Below are 20,531 nucleotides of genomic sequence, written 5' to 3' on the forward strand. Positions count from 1 at the left end.
TCATGCCTTATGAGGATAGGTTGAGGGAGCTTGGTCTCTTCTCCCTGGAGAGACGAAGGATGAGAGGTGACCTGATAGAGGTTTACAAGATGTTGAGAGGTCTGGATAGGGTAGACTCTCAGAGGCTATTTCCAAGGGCTGAAATGGTTGCTACGAGAGGACACAGGTTTAAGGTGCTGGGGGGTAGGTACAGAGGAGATGTCAGGGGTAAGTTTTTCACTCAGAGGGTGGTGGGTGAGTGGAATCGGCTGACGTCGGTGGTGGTGGAGGCAAACTCGTTGGGGTCTTTTAAGAGACTTCTGGATGAGTACATGGGATTTAATGGGATTGAGGGCTATAGATAGGCCTAGAGGTGGGGATGTGATCGGCGCAACTTGTGGGCCGAAGGGCCTGTTTGTGCTGTGGCTTTCTATGTTCTATGAAACAATACCTTTCACTCTATAACAATACATGTGACAATAATAAATCAAATCAAAATCAGCTTCCCACCAAGCTTAAGGCTATCTGGAGTGAACCCTCTCCAAGAGAGCACAGTTGCCATACCCTTGGACAACAGGGCACTCAACAGAGCTAAGGTGAGCAGTCATCTGCTGAATGGGGTTGTTACAGGACCACGTGGACCAGCCGGAAGGGGGAAGGCTGGCAGTCACATGGCCTTGCTAGGGGCGGGGCCAGCAGTGGGTCACGTGGCCCCTCCAACCGGCTCCAGAACTGGGTCAGGTTGAGAACTACCATCTGACCCAGAGAGGGGGGGATTAAAAATATTGCATATGTTTATTTTCTCCAGTGATCAGGGGATTTCCGGGTTATGAGTGATCTGAGGGATCATTAACAATTTATTTCTCGGTCCCGAACGACTCCAGTTCCCTCAGTGGGATTTTGCTGATTTTTGTGATTGTCTTGCTGGGTTGAGTCCCCCCTGTGGCTGGCGGGGGTTGAAGTGTTCCCGGGCCGCCATTAGCCGCTCAGTCAGTCGGCGGGAGAGAGGCGGTGGCACCAGAGGCAGCATGTCCGGTAAGGGCGGCCCAGTGAGGGGGGGGAAAGAGAGCACCTAACATCCGGTGGGAGCAGCCGCTACCACACACACACAGCTCTCCCCAGTTCGCAGCGGCGGACTGGCCTCTGCCTCTCAGGCCGGGAGCTCCGTGAGCGGGCAGTCTGGGACCGTCACTGAGCCCGGGGCCGAGCGGGGTCGCCCGGAGCGCGACCCCGCTCGGCGCGGGGAGGATGTGGTGTGGGAAGAGGCTTGGCCGTTGTTTCCTCTCCGGGCGGCGCAGGGGGGGGGGAGGTCGGGCGGGCTTTGGAGCCTCCATTCCCGAGGCCCTGCGGGAACAGCGTGACGCAGTTCCAAATATCCCGGGCCCGCGGTCGCCATTTTGAGGAGCAGCCTCGGGGCGGGAAATGCCCCACCGTCCAAACTCACCCCCACATCGACACAGGCCCTACTTCCCGCCCCCCTCCGGATCAACTCCCCCCCCCCCCCCCCGCCGGATCAGCCTCCCCCCCCCCCCGGATCAGCCTCCCCCCCCCCCCCCCCCCGGATCAGCCTCCCCCCCCCCCCCCCCCCGGATCAGCCTCCCCCCCCCCCCCCCGGATCAGCCTCTCTCCCCCCCCCCCCCCCCCGGATCAGCCTCCCCCCCCACCCCGGATCAGCCTCCCCCCCCCCCACCCCGGATCAGCCTCCCCCCCCCCCCCCCCCGCATCAGCCTCCCCCCCCCCCCCCCCCCGCATCAGCCTCCCCCCCCCCCCCCCCCGCATCAGCCTCCCCCCCCCCCCCCCCCCCGCATCAGCCTCCCCCCCCCCCCCGGATCAGCCTCCCCCCCCCCCCCCCCGGATCAGCCTCTCTCTCTTCTCTCCCCCCCCCCCCCCCCCCAGCCCAAGATCACCCTCTGCCCGCCCCCCAACCCGGGATCAGTCTCTTCTGTCTCCGTCCCCCACCCCCCGATCAGCCTCTTCTCTTCCCTGCCCCCAACCCAGGATCATCCTCTTTCCGCCCCCAACCCAGGATCAGCCTCTTCCCGCCCCCCCCCCCCCCCCCCAAAATCAGCCCCTTCCCGCTCACCCCCCAACCCAGGATCAGCCTCTTCCCGTGCCCCCCCCCCCCCCCCGATCAGCCTCTTCTCTCCCCCCCCCCCCCCCCCCCCAAGGATCAGCCTCTTCTCTCTCCCCCCCCCCCCCCCCAGGATCAGCCTCTTCTCTTCCCCCCCCAGGATCAGCCTCTTCTCTTCCCCCCCCAGGATCAGCCTCTTCTCTTCTCCCCCCAGGATCAGCCTCTTCTCTTCTCCCCCCAGCATCAGCCTCTTCTCTCCCCCCCCCCCCCCCCCCAGGATCAGCCTCTTCTCTCCCCCCCCCCCCAGGATCAGCCTCTTCTCCTCCCCCCCCCCCCCCCCCCCCCCATCAGCCTCTTCTCCTCCTCCTCCCCCCCCCCCCAGGATCAGCCTCTTCTCTTCCCCCTCCCCGCTCCCCCTCCACATTCAGGATAGTGGGGAGAGACCAAGTACCATTCACCCACCCCATGTATCGCTCAACACGCCCTGAACACTCCAACTCCGCTCGCACCATTCAGTAACACAGCTTGTTGTCTAACTGGGCTTTGGCTTTGCCTACCTAAATACACTTTAAATAACCATATACCCTTTAAGGTAACACATTGTCAGTGAAATGTTGAGTTTCAGCTATTTAAACATTGTGTTCCTATCGTAACGAGCAAAAATAAGTGGCTATTAATAAATGAAAATAACAGTTCACTTCAAATCGTTTTGATTTGGAGTGAGTGGTACTTTTCTAAATCAAATTTGACATCTAGGAAGGAGTCTTATCACTCTACTCTTCTGCCAGGTAGCAGCTGCTCTTGAATTTCTAGGTTGCATGCTTCTTGAATTAAAGCTGAAACGAATGTTTGTTGTACATATTTCTGTAGGGTTTGAGGCCCTTATAGATGCATTGTGTACTTGATTTATAATTGGGGAAGATTAAGTTGGAGTAAATTAAGATAACAAGGACTTGAAGACCAATAGGCACAAATGGCAAATACACTTTAGAAAACTAGAGTAATAAACATTGAAGGTTAAAAATAGAAAAGACTACCCTGTAAAATTTTAAATACATGGAAACTTGGGAAACAGGAGTCTTGGTTTATAAATACACACTATTGAAGGTGGCAGTGCTATGAAGGATACAGTTCCTTGGCATGTCGATTCATTGCTTATGTTGTGAGGTAATGCAAGACTAGTTGAACTGTACAGTTAGGGGCAGCCTATTATAGGAAGGGTATAAAAGGATCAGAATAGCTTCAACATTTATGATGAAGCAATGAGGTGTAACAGTTGTTAGGCTTAAGATGTTGGGTCTGTCTTTTCACTTATGTGAAGCTTTCACAGAGGTTAGAAATGAAGTCCTATTTCATATGAGGTGGTAAATAATGGAAGCTTCAGATCATCCCAGCAAATTTAAGACTTCTAAAGTATCTTCATGTAAATGGTAGGTAGAATGTGAAAATTCTCTATTACAAAATATTAAAACAGCCAAGTGTCTCAATTTTTTCAAAAGGAAGTTGCACAGTTGTTTGAAGAGAATATAATATAAGATGTAGAGCAATGGGGTAAGGCTGGATGGCTTGTGGAACAAAACACTGGTACCCACCACATGAGACAAATGGCCTGCTTTTGTGATGTGAAAACACCCATGTTGACTATTGATTACTATCTTGCCTGCTTAATGCCATTGAGATTGTCAGAAGTTTACTTTTTCTTGGTTTAAAAAATTGACTGGTTAGCACCTTTTTCATGCTCTTGTTTATTTGAATTTTGAGATTGAAATGATGATAGCAGTAAATCTGGTTCCCCACTCTGGCAGCAAAAAAGATTTAATTTGCTGGCAGGATGAGAGCTGACTTGAGGGTGCCTGTTTCAGAATCTAAATGATTGCTAGTGTAAGAGATACATACACCATGGACAAGAGTATCTATCTCAATACAGCAAATGCTACCAGTTATGAGTAAATGCAATAAAGGGTTAGAGGCTGGGGGTGTTTGTTTTCAAAGGGTTCATCTGATCATTCTTATACTGACAGCTGAGGGAACATTTTTGCTTGTGATTTTTATTAAGCATAATTTTTAGTTGAGACTGCTGCTATTTTTGTACAGTGCCCCTTGGGTCAATTGCTTTTAAAATCAAGAGAATTTGTACCATGGTTAGTGCATGCAGTCATTTGATAAGGTGCCTCACAAAAGGTTGCTGCATAAGATAAAGGTACATGGAGTTGGGGGTAAAGTGTTAGTGTGGATTGAGGATTGGCTATCTAACAGAATGTGGAGATGCCAACGTTGGACTGGGGTAAACACAGCAAGAGTTTTAACAACACCAGGTTAAAGTCCAACAGGTTTATTTGGTAGCAAATGCCATTAGCTTTCGGAGCGCTGCTCCTTCGTCAGATGGAGTGGAAATCTGCAGAGCAATTGAGAGCAGATTTCCACTCCATCTGACGAAGGAGCAGCGCTCCGAAAGCTAATGGCATTTGCTACCAAATAAACCTGTTGGACTTTAACCTGGTGTTGTTAAAACTCTTACTGTGTCTAACAGAAAGCAGAGAGTCAGAATAAATGGGTGCTTTTCCGGTTGGCAATCAGTGACTAGTGACGTGCCGCAGGAATCGGTGCTGGGGCCTCAACTATTTACCATATACATAGACGATCTGGAGGAGGGGACCGAGTGTAGGGTAACAAAGTTTGCGGATGACACAAAGATGAGTGGGAAAGCAAATTGCGTGGAGGACGCAGAGTCTGCAGAGAGATTTGGATAGGCTAAGTGAGTGGACAAGGATCTGGCAGATGGAGTATAACGTTGGTAAGTGTGAGGTTATCCACTTTGGAAGGAATAATAGTAAAATGGACTATTATTTAAACGGTGAAAAATTACAACATGCTACTGTGCAGAGGGACCTGGGGGTCCTTGTGCATGAATCACAAAAACACAGTTTGCAGGTGCAGCAGGTAGTCAAGAAGGCAAATGGAATGTTGGCCTTTATCGCGAGAGGGATGGAGTATAAAAGCAGGGAGGTCATGCTGCAACTGTACAGGGTACTGGTGAGGCCGCACCTAGAGTAATGTGTACAATTTTGGTCCCCTTATTTAAGAAAGGATATATTAGCTTTGGAGGGGGTACAGAGAAGGTTCACCAGGTTGATTCAGGAGATGAGGGGGTTAGCTTATGAGGAGAGATTGAGTAGACTGGGCCTGTATTCATTGGGGTTTAGAAGGTTGAGGGGAGATCTTATAGAGACATATAAGATAATGAAGGGGGTAGAAGCAGCGAGGTTATTTCCACTTAGAATGGAAACAAGAACTAGGGGGCATAGCCTCATAATACGGGGGAGTCAATTTAGAACAGAGTTGAGGAGGAACTTCTTCTCCCAGAGGGTAGTGAATCTTTGGAATTCTCTGCCCAATGAAGCAGTAGCGGCTACTCGTTAAATGTGTTTAAGTCACAGATAGATTTTTAACCATTAAGGGTTATGGGGAGCGGGCGGGTAAGTGGAACTGAACCCACTATCCGATCAGCCATGATCTTATTGAATGGCGGAGCAGGCTTGAGGGGCTAGATGGCCTACTCCTGCTCCTATTTCTTATGTTCTTATGACAACATAAAAAAGGAGTAGGCCATTCAGCCCTTTTCATGCACTATCCCCATATCCCTTGGCATTTTTGAAATGTAGAACTCTATTAATCTCAGGCTCGAACATACCTAGTGACTCAGCCTCCACAGCCCTCTGGGGCTGAGAATCTCAGATTCACCGTTCTGATTTGAAAACAAATCATCATCTCAGTTCTAAATGGCCTGCCCCTTATTCTGAGACTCTGTCCCCGAGTTCTAGACCCCCCACCCACCCAAGCCAGGGAACGCATCCTTCCTACATCTACCCTGTTGAGCCCTGTGAGAATTTTGTATGTTTGAAAGATATCGCCTCTGTATTGTCGCTGGATGAGTGATCCAGGTTAATGCTCTGGGACTCGGGTTCAAGTCCCACCATGGCAGATGGTGAAATTTGAAATTCAATAAAAGTCTGACCATGAAACCATTGTCAATAGTTGTAAAAACCTATCTGGTTCACTGATGTCCTTTAGGGAAGGAAATATGTCGTCATTACCTAGTCTGGCCTATATGTGACTAGCAATGTGGTTGACTCTTAAATGCCCTCGAGGGTGGGCAATAAATTCTGCCTCAGCCAGTGACATGCCATGAATTTAAAAAAAAAAATGTTTCCATGGAGAACAAACCCTCCATCTCAGGAATTAGTTTGGTAAACCTTATAATTTCCATAGAGGGAGTACAAGCAATCTTCCCTTGGATAAGAAGACCAGGACTGCACACTATACTCCCAAGGCTCCATATAACTGCACCTCTTTACTGCACTCAAATCCTCTCATAATAAAGGCCAATGTAGCATTTGCCTTGATTGCTTGCTGTACTTGCAGCTTAGCTTTCAGTGACTTGACCTGAACAAGAACACCAAGCCCCTCTGTTCAACACTTTCCAGCCCCTCTCCATTTAAGAAGTACTGTGTTTCTGGTTCTCCTACCAAAGTAGATAACGTCTCTGCACAGGGTATTCCAGCTGCCAAATGTTTGCCCACTCGCTTAGCCTCTCTAAATCTTGAGGCTTCTTTATATTTTCAACTCTGTTCCACCTTGTTTTGTGTTATCTGCAAACTTGGGAATATTAATTTTAATTTCCACATCCAAATCATAGATGTAATTGACAGAAAGGCCTCTGATGTTGATTCACTCATTTTAAATCGGGTACAGTTGGAAGAGCCAAGCAACACCAAACTAAAGTCTATTTTAATCTCAATATTTCTTGGTGAGCTTCACTTTGGAGCACTCTGAACTGGGTAAAAGGAGATAGTTCTGTACTACCTTTCTACGTCTCTTGTAGCTGAATCTGAGAAGTGAGCACGGTTGAGAAGCAATCACGGATTTTTTTTAATTTACAGATTATGGAAATTACAGCCAGTCTGGAGCTCAAGCACAAAGGTATGCTTGCATGTTGGGAGTTAAAAGGACCAGTTACCTGTTTTTAAAAAAAAGTTAGAAATTTGAAAGTGAGATGCTAGAAATACATAGAACTTGTCTATTTACAGATGCTGACAAAGCTAACTATTTCACACTAAATAAAGAATAAAATTCTGGATGCTGGAAATCTTAAATCATAGAATCCTTTCAGCACAGGAGGAGGTCATTCGAGTCTACACCAACTCCAACAGAGCATCTTACCGAGGCACTATCACTGTAACCCCACTATTTACCTTGCTAGTTCCCCTAACCTGCATATCTTGGGACACTAAGGGACAATTAAGCATGGCACATCTTTGGATTGTGGGAGGAAACTAGAGCACACGGAGGGATTCGTGCAAACTTCACAGTCACCCGAGGCTGGAATTGAACCAGGGTCCCTGGTGCTATGAAATAGCAGTGCTAACCAATTTTTAAAAAAGTTTTAAGTTTATTTATTAATGTTACAAGTAGGCTTACATTAACACTGCAATGAAGTTATTGTGAAAATCCCCTAGACGCCACACTCCGGCAGCTTTTTGGGTACACAGAAGGAGAACTTAGCATGGCCAGTGCACCTTACCGGACTGTGGGAGGAAACTGGAGAATCCGGAGGAAACCCAAGCAGGCGCAGGGAGAACGTGCAGACTCCTCACAGACAATGACCCAAGCTGGGAATTGAACCCATGACCCTGGCGTTGGGAGGCAGCAGTGCTAGCCACTGTGCCTCCCAACGTGCTGGAAAGACTCAATACCATCTGTGAAGGGAGAAACAGTAGATTGTCTTTTAGTGTTCCAAAGTTTCTTTCTCCATGTGCCACCCAGAAATGAGCTTTTCCCGCTCTTTGTGTTTTTAATTCTATATATTTCAGATGTGGTTCATTCGTTGGAATTGCCTGAAAGTTCTAAACCTGGAATGATAATCTGGCTGTTTCTGGTCACATACCCCTGACTGCACTATACGTTTAACACTTGCTGTATTTCAGTTCAAATAAGGTTATGGGTTCACATGCTAGGCCAGCATTTGTTGACCATTGTCCCTAATTGCCCTTCTAAGTTAATTTGATTTTGTTTATTTAGTTGGGCATAAGGGCAATCTCTAATTGCCCTTAAGAAGCTGGTGGTGAGCTGCCTTCTTGAATCGCTGCAGTCCATGTGATATAGGTACATCTGCAGTGCTGTTAGGGATTTCCAGCAAAGTGAGGGAATGGTGATATAGTTCCAAGCCAGGATGGTGTGGCTTGGAGGGACCTGTTTGTCATCACTAAATGCAATTGTACCAGTGCCCATTCATTTGGGTTCTTTCCTTTTGTAATCTGATGAAAGGCAATGGCATAAGCATTAGACTTATTGTAAATTGATTAGAATAAGTGAGTTCTGTAGTTTTTCAAGCAGCAGGGTCATTGTATAACTGCGGCTTGGGTGAAGTGTCGTTGAATAATCATGGTGTGGATACGATTAATTCTGATCTGTAAATTGAGAACTAAAATGGGATGTTGAGCTAAATTGTTGGACCCTGCAATTAAGATGATGCTTTTCAATTTAAAGGTGACTTGCAGAATGCATTTCCCTTTTTGAAATCTGGATATAAACTGCTACAGTTGTTCTGAAATTGTGGAGTTAAATGAATTGGATCTTCAGTTAGTAATACATAGTAATTGTAACTTTTCATGCATTCTGAAATGCTCCAGGCATAGTGGGCTAGGTAGGAATCTCAGAGCGAAAACATTATTTAACTGATGAATAGGTCTTTTGTTACAACACTCAATGTCCTCACCTCGGGTCTTATCATTATTTTTTGTGACTGATTACAACCCAATTTGTTTTAATGGAAGCCTGCAAAATATGATCACATCTTTTTTTGTATTTAAACATTTTTCTCTCTCCTTGCAGCTATGGAGCCTATGGTGCACAGTCGAGCCAAAGTTGTGGGCACGCTGCACAGGTATGTTAACCTAAATGACGTGCATTTAAGAGCTACAAGGAGACCACGGCCAGTGGCCATATTATAGTCAGTCTTGTAATGAAGGCTATTGATTTTTTTTTTCTATCGGTGTTTGTATTTTCATTCAAGTATTTTGACTAGGAAAAGAGCTAGTTTACTGCACACCATCCTCTGAAATGGCTCAGAAGGTTAATATGAAAAGGAGGTTAGTGTGGTAATCTGAAGTGGTAGCTCCAAATAAAATTGATTCTATAATCTTTTGAAAATTAAACAAGTCTCGATCATCCATAAATGTCATGGTCAAAATCTGGTCATAGCTTCCCTTAAAATGCTCAATCAGCTATGACCTTGAATGGCCCAGTCAGTTTGAGGGGCCTACTCTGACATTTAGTGAGTCCTGGAAACCAAGTCTGATTTTTTTTTTTGTTAAATATTTGAACTCATCTGTAATTTGGGGGAGGGGGCCCTGAATTATACTTTTGAAACAAAAGACATATTTTTGTTTATAGATTATGACTTGGAGCAATCTTGCTTGGGTTCAACTCAAACTATTCCAATTACTGCCAACACAGGTGCTTCTGATGGTTTGTCTCTTTGAGTCTGTTTCTGCGCTAGGCTATCCTTTTTGTTGGTACATGTACCCTTATTAGGTAGGTTCAGCTATTTCTAATTTTTCTGATGCCTTCTTGTCCCAAGTGAGTTAGCAACTCTTCCAGGATAACTTTGTTTTTCATCACTATCTGCTATGCAGACATCCAACTGTTTTCAGGTGCTGCTGTGAAAGCAGCTGCGAAGTTTTCGTGGTCAGCATGTGATTTTTCCCCTGCTTGGCATCAGGGCTACATTTAAGAGAATTATCAATATAATTTTGCTCTGTTGCCCTATTATAATGCGGTCAATGTACAATTCAGTATTAAGTCACAAGTAGATAATTGTTATAGTAATTGCAACAGGTTTTAGTCTAATCCTGATTCCATTTTGAACAATCTAAGTGTTGGCCATAGTTGTTAGGTACTTGATCTGACATTGCAATGGCAGTTTTAAATCTCTATTGTGGTGCAGTCATATCTGGCTATTAAAAATCTTGTCTGGACATTTGATGTTGGTAGCCATATTTCCTGATGCATTTTTTAATGAAGCTTTGTGGCCTTTTTTGTTGTGTTCAGTAAGTGCTGAAATTGGCATCCATGTCTAGTTACTTCCAGCTTCAACTTCCAATGCACTGGCTGCCTTCTTGCCTTTTTTAACTTTCAGCTCGCCCAAAATTGTTCCCACATTTGAACATGCAAAAAATCACATTCACTTATCGTCTTGTGCTTGCTGTCCTACATTGTACCCTGGTTCGGCTACCTCAAATTTAAAGTTCTCAGTGTATTCAAATCCTTCCATGGTGTTGCCTGTTCTATCCCTAATCTCCAACGTGCAGCCTTCTGAACTGTCAGCTCTCCAGTTTTGGTCTCTTGTACTTTCTACTTTCCTTCACTGATATTGGCTGTGTAAGTAAGCTATTTGGGTCTCAAGTCACACTACCTGTTTAGCCCTTTAATTGAACTTTGCATCATTTTTCCTAATATCTGCTCACATGGTTTACCGTGAATATGCTGGGAACTTTTTGCTATCCAAAGATGCTAATTAAATGCAAGGTTTGTGTGACACTATCGGTTTTATATTTCCATAATCCCTGTGTAGCTGAGACTGAAATATCCCATTAGGGACAATTTGTTTGTGTTTCAGTTTACCCCTCTACAGGAGCAAATCATACTAATCACACTTGCCCAAATGTTCCAATATCCCTTCATCAATGTAGGGAAATGGCCAATTGTGTGGGAAAACTTCAAAAAAGGTATATAACCAGAGTATTTTTGAGCAATTGGTATTTCACACCAGGGAAACTCCAAAGCTCTTAAAATACTAGCATGGAATCTTTTGCTTCTGCTGAACGGGTGAAGCCTTAATGTGCTATCTCTGCCAAGATACGGCACTTTACCGTCCTGTACCTCACTGATGTCAATCTATTTTTACTCATGTGTTGAGTGGAGCTTTTCATAGAAATCATAGAAATCCTACAGTGCAGAAGGAGGCCATTCGGCCCATCGAGTCTGCACCGACCACAATCCCACCCAGGCCCTATCCCCACATATTTACCCGCTAATCCCTCTAACCTACGCATCCCAGGACTCTAAGGGGCAATTTTTAACCTGGCCAATCAACCTAACCCGCACATCTTTGGACTGTGGGAGGAAACCGGAGCACCCGGAAGAAACCCACGCAGACACGAGGAGAATGTGCAAACTCCACACAGACAGTGACCCGAGCCGGGAATCGAACCCGGGACCCTGGAGCTGTGAAGCAGCAGTGCTAACCACTGTGCTACCGTGCCGCCCTACAACTCTGACTGAAGTGCAGGTAAAGCAGATGAACTCTTACCAAAATTTTGGAAGTTTGCAGCAAGTTTCAGAACTGTCTTTAATGTAGTCAAAAGAATTTCTGCCTATGTTTAGTTATTGTCTGCCCTCTAATCTTTCTCCACATGGAGACTAAACTTGGTTTTGACACCAGCTGCAGTGAAATCCCTTCTGCTGTTTCAAGGACTGTTTGTCATTTAGTCGTCATTTTCAGCCAACGTCTGCAGTTATATATCCTTGGCTCAAGTGTGTTGCTCCAGATCCATCTTTTTCATCACTGTAGTGCTGTTGACCAAACGTAGCGATTGCTGCAATATGCTTGTTTTCTTTTTTGTTAGCTTGTCAGAATGTGAAAATATCTCCTTGTGTCTGTTGACCACTTATACATTTGATCCATTTTATGAACCACCCAATACCAAATAATCTAGTGTACTTGCGTATTTACTTGGGCTTCTCTTTTTATTTTGGAAGATTTGTTTTCAATTCATTGACTTTAGTTGCTGAACATCAAGTGACTAATTGCAGCCAGTAGCTTAATAGCGGTGTAACTTGAGTTGGTCATGCTTCGGAGACATCCAGAAGCATTCCTAATGAAGTCAGTGCATATGTTGAAATGATCAGATGAAATTTAATCCTTGTCACTTGGTTCCAATCTGCCTCCATTTTTAACAACTCTATCAACTTGCATTTGTTTGACTTCTGAGTCTGGAGAAGATGAGATTTATTCATCCCAACTTTTTGCATCTATTTCTCTTTAACTCTTAAGAAGCATGTGCAAAACTTGTTTTCATGCATTTTCAGGCTATTCCTTTTTTGTTGCTTTCTACTTCTAAAACCCAAGCTATTTTAATTTCCATTCCAGCTTCCTGGGTTGTCCTGGCATAATTTGTTGCACTCTGGCAAAATTTGTTGCACTCTGGCAAGTGAAATTTTTTTGGCCCATGTTGAAAGTGTGCTGTTGGATGTCCTTACTATCAAATTTGGTTGCTGCATTTATTTTTCCAAGTTGCCATCGCTTTCTTATTGACAAGGTTAAATAATGGAACAAACCTGAAATGTCTTAACCTCAAGTAGCTAATTATCTGCTTGCCCTAAAAGCTGTTAAATTTCTACCTTGTTTCTATGAGAAAATAATTTTTTGAGCTTCGAAGTAAACCGTATAATGTTTTCTTTTAGTTCATGCTATTTCAACCCTTAACATTAAAATGAATGTTTCCTTGATTATAACCCCTGCAAATTAAGTCTTAGCCATTGTTTGTACTCGGGCTGAGAATGTCAGGTCTGCTTTTAAAAAAAAAAAGTCGCATCAGTTCTCAGGCTGGATTCATGTTTGAGTACTGTCTTCTGCCTGTATGTTTCTAGATAGATTTGTAGTATGCGCAGGCATTCACTTACAACTTGATGGGTTTATTCTGTTTCTGTGATCTCCCTTATCTTCAGTTAGTATTGGAATAAAACAACAGAAACCAGTGTTTTATTCTTCGACTGTTTTTGTATAGAATTGGCACATTTAGTTCAACAGGTCCATGCTTGTTTATTTCACATGAGCCTCCTTCCGTTTCATTTCCTTCTGTTCCTTCCCAGCTTTTGTCTAGCTTCTCCTTAACGTGCATTTATGCTAATAGTCTCAGTTGGTCATTGTGGTATTGAGTTCCACAATCCAACCACTCTTGAAGTTTCTCTTGCATTCCCTATTAGATTTATTTGAGACTTGTCTTATTTGTGGCACCTTGTGGGGGGCCTCTATTCTTAGATATCTTTTTGCTCCTTTATCCCATTTTCCCATGGAGTATGTGTTCTCTTTATTCTGCCTACCAAAGTTCACTAGTTCACGTTTTTGTCTTGAAATTCAAATGCCAATTGTAGGCTGGTCCTGCAGGTTACTGTCATTGTATCCTTTGCCACAACCTTCCTCATTATTAGCTATACCCCTCCACCTTCTCAATGAAAAGTAGCAGTCACCCAATTGTAAAGCTTAACTGTTCACTTTTAAGTTTAAATCTGTTGTGCAGAGAATCATTGTTGTGTATCCTTGTATTTTATTGCACTGGATATGTTCCCTAAGTCTTGAGAGGACTCAACTTTCCAGAAAATGATTGAACAATTTCAATTGTCAAATACAAAACGATACAAATTAATTTAAATGCACCACAATTTTTATTTAAGTAGAATGTGACTCCCCCGCATTGAACTTTTTCTGCAAGAGAACCTGTCATTTTTCTTCGTTATGGGATTTTACAAAGCCAATAAATACAATGCTTAATGCTTGTCAGAGTAACACTTTGTCAGACTCTTGATGTTTCAGAGTGCGGGGGGGGGGGGGGGGGTGTGGGTGTGGATTGGTCTAAAACCTTGCTCTTGAGTCTGACATTCCTGTTAAATGCCATAGAAGAGACTTGCTGTTTTAATTGGATCAGTATTTGTTTCTGGAAGGGTTCTTTTTTGATGTCTTGACTATTGAATCGTCAGCTTTTCATGAAAATTGAGCTAACTTGAATAGAGCAGTTTTCTGCTTTAAATCTTGCCACCCTTTTCCTCTTTCCATTGATGTTTGAATAGTCTGCAAATCGGCAGACCTGGTCTCATTTCTGATCCTTCCTCTAGACAAATTCACTGGTGCTTGTCAGCTGCAATCCTAAGAGAATGGCTTGCCTGATGGCTGCTTTCAGAAATGCTGCCAACATATTGTGTGATGGATTAAAATAGCTGAAACTAACATGATAACGTGCTGAAATCCTGAATTCATTTGTCTTTTGAGTAATTAAATAGAAGTCCGCTATAGACTGGATAGTAAAAGGATTGAAAGTTTCATGGTGCATAAACGATCCATGACTTCAAAACCCTGCTTCCCAGTGCTTTAGCATTACTCGCTATTTCTAGGGGAAAGAGACAATTGTGCTGAGAGCCGCTAGTGAGGGTATTCGAGCCCACAAATGGTGCTTCCAATGGCAGTTACTGATCAAACATTGCAAACAGCATGCCACTGCAAATTCCTGTAACAATTGTCAAATATGGCATCCTTTGTACCAACATTTATTTCTACTTAAAAATGGCACCTTGCAGACATCATTATGGGCCTTGAGCTCTATATGTGAGCACATGGCACCTCCTTTTTGACCCCACGCTGAGTTTTGAACTCCTTAAGAGATGTATATCTTTATATTGTGTACAGTTATAAATCTTTCCCATTACAGGTGGTGTTAATCTGAATAGAAAATGCTGGAAACACACAGCAAGTCAGACAGTATCTGGATTGAGGAAATAGATTGTGTGTCAGATCTATGACCCTTTGTCAAAGCTTAGAATTTTTTTGAGAGCTTATGTAAATATTTTTCTTGTGTGTACTGATCTGTTTCCCCTAATTGCAGTTATGCCATAGGTGCACATGGAAAAGTGGGTTAATTCACTTTTCGAGAATAAATTAAATGCTAATCTACTAGTATTGAGGACATAGAATGTAAAAATGTGGAAATGGTGTTTTCCCCACCAGAGTACTCTTTTAGGAAAGGAAGTGGTTGAGTGGGTATGTATAACTGAAACAGTTTTGTAACTAATGTACATCTCTCTGCTAAGGGTTATGGTGGATATGAGCAGTCTGGTGATGCTTCTGGATATGGACAAGGCCAAAGTGGGTATGGTTCAAGTTATGGACAAGCACAGTCAGGTATATCAAGGTTTTTGTCTGAATTGTAGCTTTCTGTAAAAGGGCAGTTATATCAAATTAAATTGAATTTTCTATTTTACAGGGTTGAATTCTCAATCCTCAACGCCAGGCTACCGGCAGAGTGGACAAGGCTATGGAAGTGAGAGTTCTCATAATACTTATGGACAGCAACAAATGTATGGAAGTTATGGGCAGCATTCAGATTCCCCTAGCAGGTAATGTTCCAGTCATTCAAAAATAATTGAATTATACTTTAATTTATCACTTTTCAGTTGCGAATATAATATCTGGTCCTGGCTTGGCTTAAAAACAAAATCACCTGTACAGGTCTTCTGTGCACAATGTCATGGGAATCCATTAATAATTGTGTATTAAAATGATTGCATTTAATATATCATGTTATTTTGTTGCATCTGGCTGCCATTTAAACCATACTTGCCTATGATTGCCATATTTTTGGAGTTCTCTGAGCTCTTGTCTTCAAGGTAGTGGCACTATGCACCCTAGAGTATGATCAGCCTTTCTATTTGCCCCACCAGCTGGAATTATGGATTTTAGCGTAGGACAGTTCCTCGGCTAGTAGAGAGAGTTCCTTTTGAGAATGTTGTCTCATCAGAAGGTGCTTCACTAATTTAGATTTGGCATGGGTTATATGGCTTTTCTTGTGAGCAGGATGCCTTATCTCTTTCTCTTCCTCCACCCCAAGGAATTTTTACACCCACTACTCAGTATTTGCAAATCACAATATCTCTTTGCTCTTGCCACATTCTTCTGAACCATCTCCTAACACTGCTGAATCACATGGCCCCTGCCTCCCCTGTCAGATCCCAGGATCACATGTACAGCGCATAGCTTTTGCCACATCCCATGTCACCGTGCGCAACAGAATTGGAGGATTACTTGTATACATTACAAGATTGTGTATAGCGCATGCCTTGCCAACTTCCTGTGCCATTTAATGCCACACTTATATAACTAAATTTATTTTAGCCTAGGCAAATTTATTCTACTTACCCCTGATTGACTTATTGTAACATGGGATTGACTCCGAGCCCTGGTCCTCCCAATCCCGACTTCCACTTTGTGAACAGCTGCAGCACAAGAACTCAAACGGTAAGTAAACCTTCATCCTGCAACTATTGCATGACCATTGTTAAAGTGCACTTAATGTATTTGGGTGCAGAGTGCTGCTATCCACCACAATCCTGAATTCACATACACATTAGTTGTATATTGGCACCTTTTGCAGCAATACCCTATCCCTACTGTGCTGATTGTAACTGTTTTCTTCTGCTTTCAAATCATCTGACGTATCACTAATTCATGTTATGAGCTGAATTGATAAAATCCATTAAAGAAATACTTGGTACCAAGTTGTTGTGGAGCAGGCAGTTTCCATTTCAATTTGGACTCCACTGATGCCAAGCTAATGTGACTTTTTTCCAATATAGCCTTAGCTCTTGAGGCCCTGGTGACCTTTCTAGGTTCCCAGAAAAGCAACATACAGCATTGCCTTTCTCTGTTTCGCTCGCTCCTGGCTCTTATTTATTTTTTGTCATACCAACCTGCACTATCTTGTTCCTAATGCCATTAGTTTAATTTTTGGCCAGTTTTTGCCATTCACACATTGGCTCTTTATGGGACAAAGACAGTATCCCTATCTCAATATGAATAGCTTGTAATATAATGTGAATGGGTATTAAAATTTTCAAAAGCTTCTATAAACAAAGGTTCATGTGTTTTTGTTCTGTCTAAAATTGAGAGCTCTTGATTGTGCTTTTATCCTGGATATTGAACTTGGACTCTTCTACAGCTATGTGGTATTCATCAGAAGGCCCGCCCCGCCCCCCCTGGCCAATAACAGGAAGGTTACTAAAGGTTCTGAATGGATGCTGCAAGGCTCTAAATCATGACCTGCCCTGAATCCTGAGCTAACCACAGGGTAGACCGTTTCACCCATTTCCCTCAGCCAGGAGCAGTGACCACAGTAACTACCACAGGGCCTATGACTACCAGAAAAACCTTGGTCGCTTCCTAAGGAAAACATTAGATAGTCCATTTAATAACTACTTCTCTTACAGCTATGGCTCAAAGTCTGAGACACAATATAGTACCCAGCCAAGCCAACCAAGTTACAACCACCCAACTTCGTATCATCCACCTCATGACAACTATGGCCAACAGAGCTCAGGAGGTAAGGGCAATGGGAGGTTGTGGAAGCATTGATTTAACGTACCAGTCCAATACTGTGTGGATATGGGAGGGCCATAGACAATGAGATATAATAGTGAATATTAGCAAAATTTTCTTCATCTTTATTGGCCAGTTAAGTAATTCCATTGAGGGTGGAAAAAGGAGGAAGCATGTCCAAGTTTAGAGGCCACATAACTACTTATCTAGAAAGTCCATTTGACAGATTAGCAAAGTCTTAAGTTTTGAAGAACAGAAGCTTCTGCAAATGAGAATAAACCTTAAAAAAAGCAAAGTTTATCCAGAGGTGATTGAAGTAAGAATTGATCATAACCATTTTTTTTGTTCCTCCCAAAGATGACTACGAGCAGGATAGACCTGGCAGGAATAAATTTGGAGATGACAACCGGAACTTTGGCAGATCGCAGGGTAATGGGGGTAGAGGTCGTGGAGGATATGGTCATGGTGGCTTTGACGATGATGGTAGAGGGGGACGTGGTAGAATGGGGTAGGTGCTTCTTCATTACGCTTATCTAGAAACCTCTGTCTGTCATTTACAACTCAACACAATCCATGGAATCTGTAGATGGAATTTAATTTGTACCTTTTATTCAATGTCCCAGTTTAAAAGCCGTGTAGTTTAAATCATTCAGTGCATTGCAAAGTTAAGAGAAACATTTTCTAACTTGGCCGTAAAAGCTTCACTAAATCTGTGCCATTCATATTTTGCAAGTATTTAAATGTAGACAACAGTAATAAATTTAATAGATAACCTGGGTTTGAAATTTAATAGATCATTCCAGTATTTACATATGCTAATTACTTTGTTTTGACTCGTTTCATAGTTAAAAACTATGGCATACTGAATTATTGGTATGGTTATTATCATAGCTATTATGGTTATTTAGACACCTTTTCGACCTCACATTGATCTGTTCTGTCCAGCTGGTATATATGCAGGCTGTTAATCAGTAATACTGTCATTTGAGCTGAATAGAGTGCCCTAAATAAAATAAAATCCAATTCATTTTCATAGCATGTAAGTGGGGAATTTCGCATTGAATTTCAAATTGAAATTTAGGATAGGCTAGGCTGTACAAATGGAAAAGCATGCCCTCAAAATGTGGAGTTCACAATTCCCAGATCCTGCCTGGTCTCTGCTTCCATTTACTTAAAATTGCTTTCAAGGATAAAGTGAAAAATTGGTTTGCTCAGTGAGCACGACATGAACTGAACCCTTGAACAAATGTAAAATGAACTGTTCTTCAAATCCCATTGTCCAGGTACAGATTGTTTTTAGATATTGAAAAGCTGCAACCTAAAATATTTATCTACTTAAACCGAGGCAACAATGTAGCAGTTTGCAAATTCATGAGGTTTTTTGGGTAATATTACTATAGCTTTGTGAAGCACTCTGTTGACTTATTTATTCTGATACACCAGTCTTATTGAGAAAACTTGTTCTTCAATTTATAAATATTGATGGTACCTCTCTGTTAGTTACAGCATTCAAGCTTGGTACTGTAAATATGTCTCAGCTGCATATTTGGAGACTTGGCTCTTGAGGTGGTTTTGTGTCCATCTGTTTCAATGACACTGAAAGCTAAGGTAGATGCAACAAAGGAGCATAACTTCCTTCAGTATGAGCAACAAAAACCTTTTTGTTTCTTCATGCAAAGGTGCACTAGAAATTGCTTCATTATATGTGGATAATCTTGCGTTAGTTAGAAACAAAAAGTTAGAAATTCAAGTTTCACCTCCATCAGTATATAATCTAGAGTGACATCTCAATATACCAAGTGATTTCTGCACTCAGTGGGTGGTGTACCTTGGGTAAGTTTATACTATGGTGGTATTTTGAGGAGAGCATTCTTGTGTCCAAGCTAAACTTTCTGTTCGACCACTGCTGCCAAAAAAAATGACTGATCATTCATCTCTTGTAGGACACAACTGTCTTTAAAATGGCTGCCCTATTCAATTGCATACCAATGGCTGCACTTCAGACTTCATTATATGTCAGTACTGGGACTTGAGATGCTGTTTAAACTTGTTCAAGCAGTCATGTGGTGGAAGTGTTTATTTAGGAATTACCCAGTACAGTGAGTTATTGAATCCAAAGCTACTTGTGTGTGGAGAAATCTAAGTTTATTAGCATGTTTTTCAACCTTTTCTGATTTATTTTTTGAATAGGATTTTAGTTCAAAATTCAAACGTGTGGAACCATTTTTCTAAGTGGTTCTATACCAATGCTAGTTAGTTTCTTCTGTAATGGTTTCTGTAAATTGGCTCGTTTTTATTTTTAAATGTCGACCAACACATTGTTGAATTTGACCTGGGATTGATTCGTGTACTCCCCTACCTGCAAGTGCAAATTCTTCTTCCATCTCCCAGATAAGTGTTGTCTGACTTGTGTGAACCACAGGAGACCTGATTATGTCTACATATCAATAAAGACCGGGACATAAGACAGATTCTTGACTGACAAGGGAGTTGAAGAATTTCGGGGGTAAATAGGAAAGTGGAGGCCACAATTGGATCTACTGTGATCTTGCCAAATGACAGACAAGACATAAGGGGCTAAATGGCCTACTTCTGCTCGAAGTTCATATGTTCATTTCTGCAGTTGACCATCCTAACTGGAAACTAAGAAAAGGCCGTTGCATTTTTGTTTGTTTGAACTGTGTTGCTTTCTTTGACAAGTCTTTATAGTCCTAAGATACAGCACCATAACTCTGTGATTTTATTCAGTCATCACCATTTATGTGACTTACCCTGTTGGTGAGAAGGGAGAAGAGGTCTTCTTGCATTAGGAGTAAATTGGCTTCAACTTTTTCTAAGCAATATACTTGTCCTGTGCTCACACCTCTGACTGCTGTAAAAGTTAAGGGGTGTGTAAGTATTCATTGAAATCACATTATACAGGCATTCTCTGGGTAACCTTTTTTTATATTCATTTTACAAGATTGCAGTATGTTCACAATTCTGTTAAATTTGAATGGAACAAGGAAAAGGGGTAAAAAGGATTTGGTTCTATTTTGCAGTATTTTGTTGGAGCTGAACATTAAATAGATTGCAATGCACAATGCATTCTAGTAATGCAACTATTGTAAGATCTAGAAAAGCCATGGATACATCAGTTTAGAATATTGTGCATTACTTTTCACTTGATTCTACCATGTGATAATAAAGGTTTCTGTGTTTACACAGGGTAAAAGTAACTAAAGCTAGTGTTCCTCTAGAGTGTGTTTGGGCAATAGATAACGGAAAACAAGGAAATGG

General features: G+C 42.6%; 1 protein-coding gene across 2 annotated transcripts in view; it reads left to right on the top strand.

Moving 5' to 3' along the window:
• The first annotated feature begins 742 nt into the window (after positions 1 to 742).
• The window catches only part of LOC144501409 (TATA-binding protein-associated factor 2N-like), a 30,198-nt gene continuing 10,409 nt past the window's right edge, over positions 743 to 20,531 (top strand). Inside the window, exons 1-7 of one of the 2 annotated variants that reach the window (XM_078225136.1) lie at positions 743 to 1,014; positions 6,991 to 7,030; positions 8,942 to 8,993; positions 14,972 to 15,062; positions 15,145 to 15,277; positions 17,144 to 17,256; positions 17,610 to 17,760. In XM_078225136.1, the coding sequence (XP_078081262.1) occupies positions 1,008 to 1,014; positions 6,991 to 7,030; positions 8,942 to 8,993; positions 14,972 to 15,062; positions 15,145 to 15,277; positions 17,144 to 17,256; positions 17,610 to 17,760 (587 nt within the window). In that variant the 5' untranslated portion in view covers positions 743 to 1,007. Of the gene's footprint in view, positions 1,015 to 3,725; positions 4,845 to 6,990; positions 7,031 to 8,941; positions 8,994 to 14,971; positions 15,063 to 15,144; positions 15,278 to 17,143; positions 17,257 to 17,609; positions 17,761 to 20,531 lie in introns of those variants that run through there. The other variant, XM_078225135.1, reaches the window with a different exon arrangement.

This window comes from Mustelus asterias, chromosome 12 (assembly GCF_964213995.1).
Source record: "Mustelus asterias chromosome 12, sMusAst1.hap1.1, whole genome shotgun sequence".
In the NCBI taxonomy this organism is placed as follows: domain Eukaryota; kingdom Metazoa; phylum Chordata; class Chondrichthyes; order Carcharhiniformes; family Triakidae; genus Mustelus; species Mustelus asterias.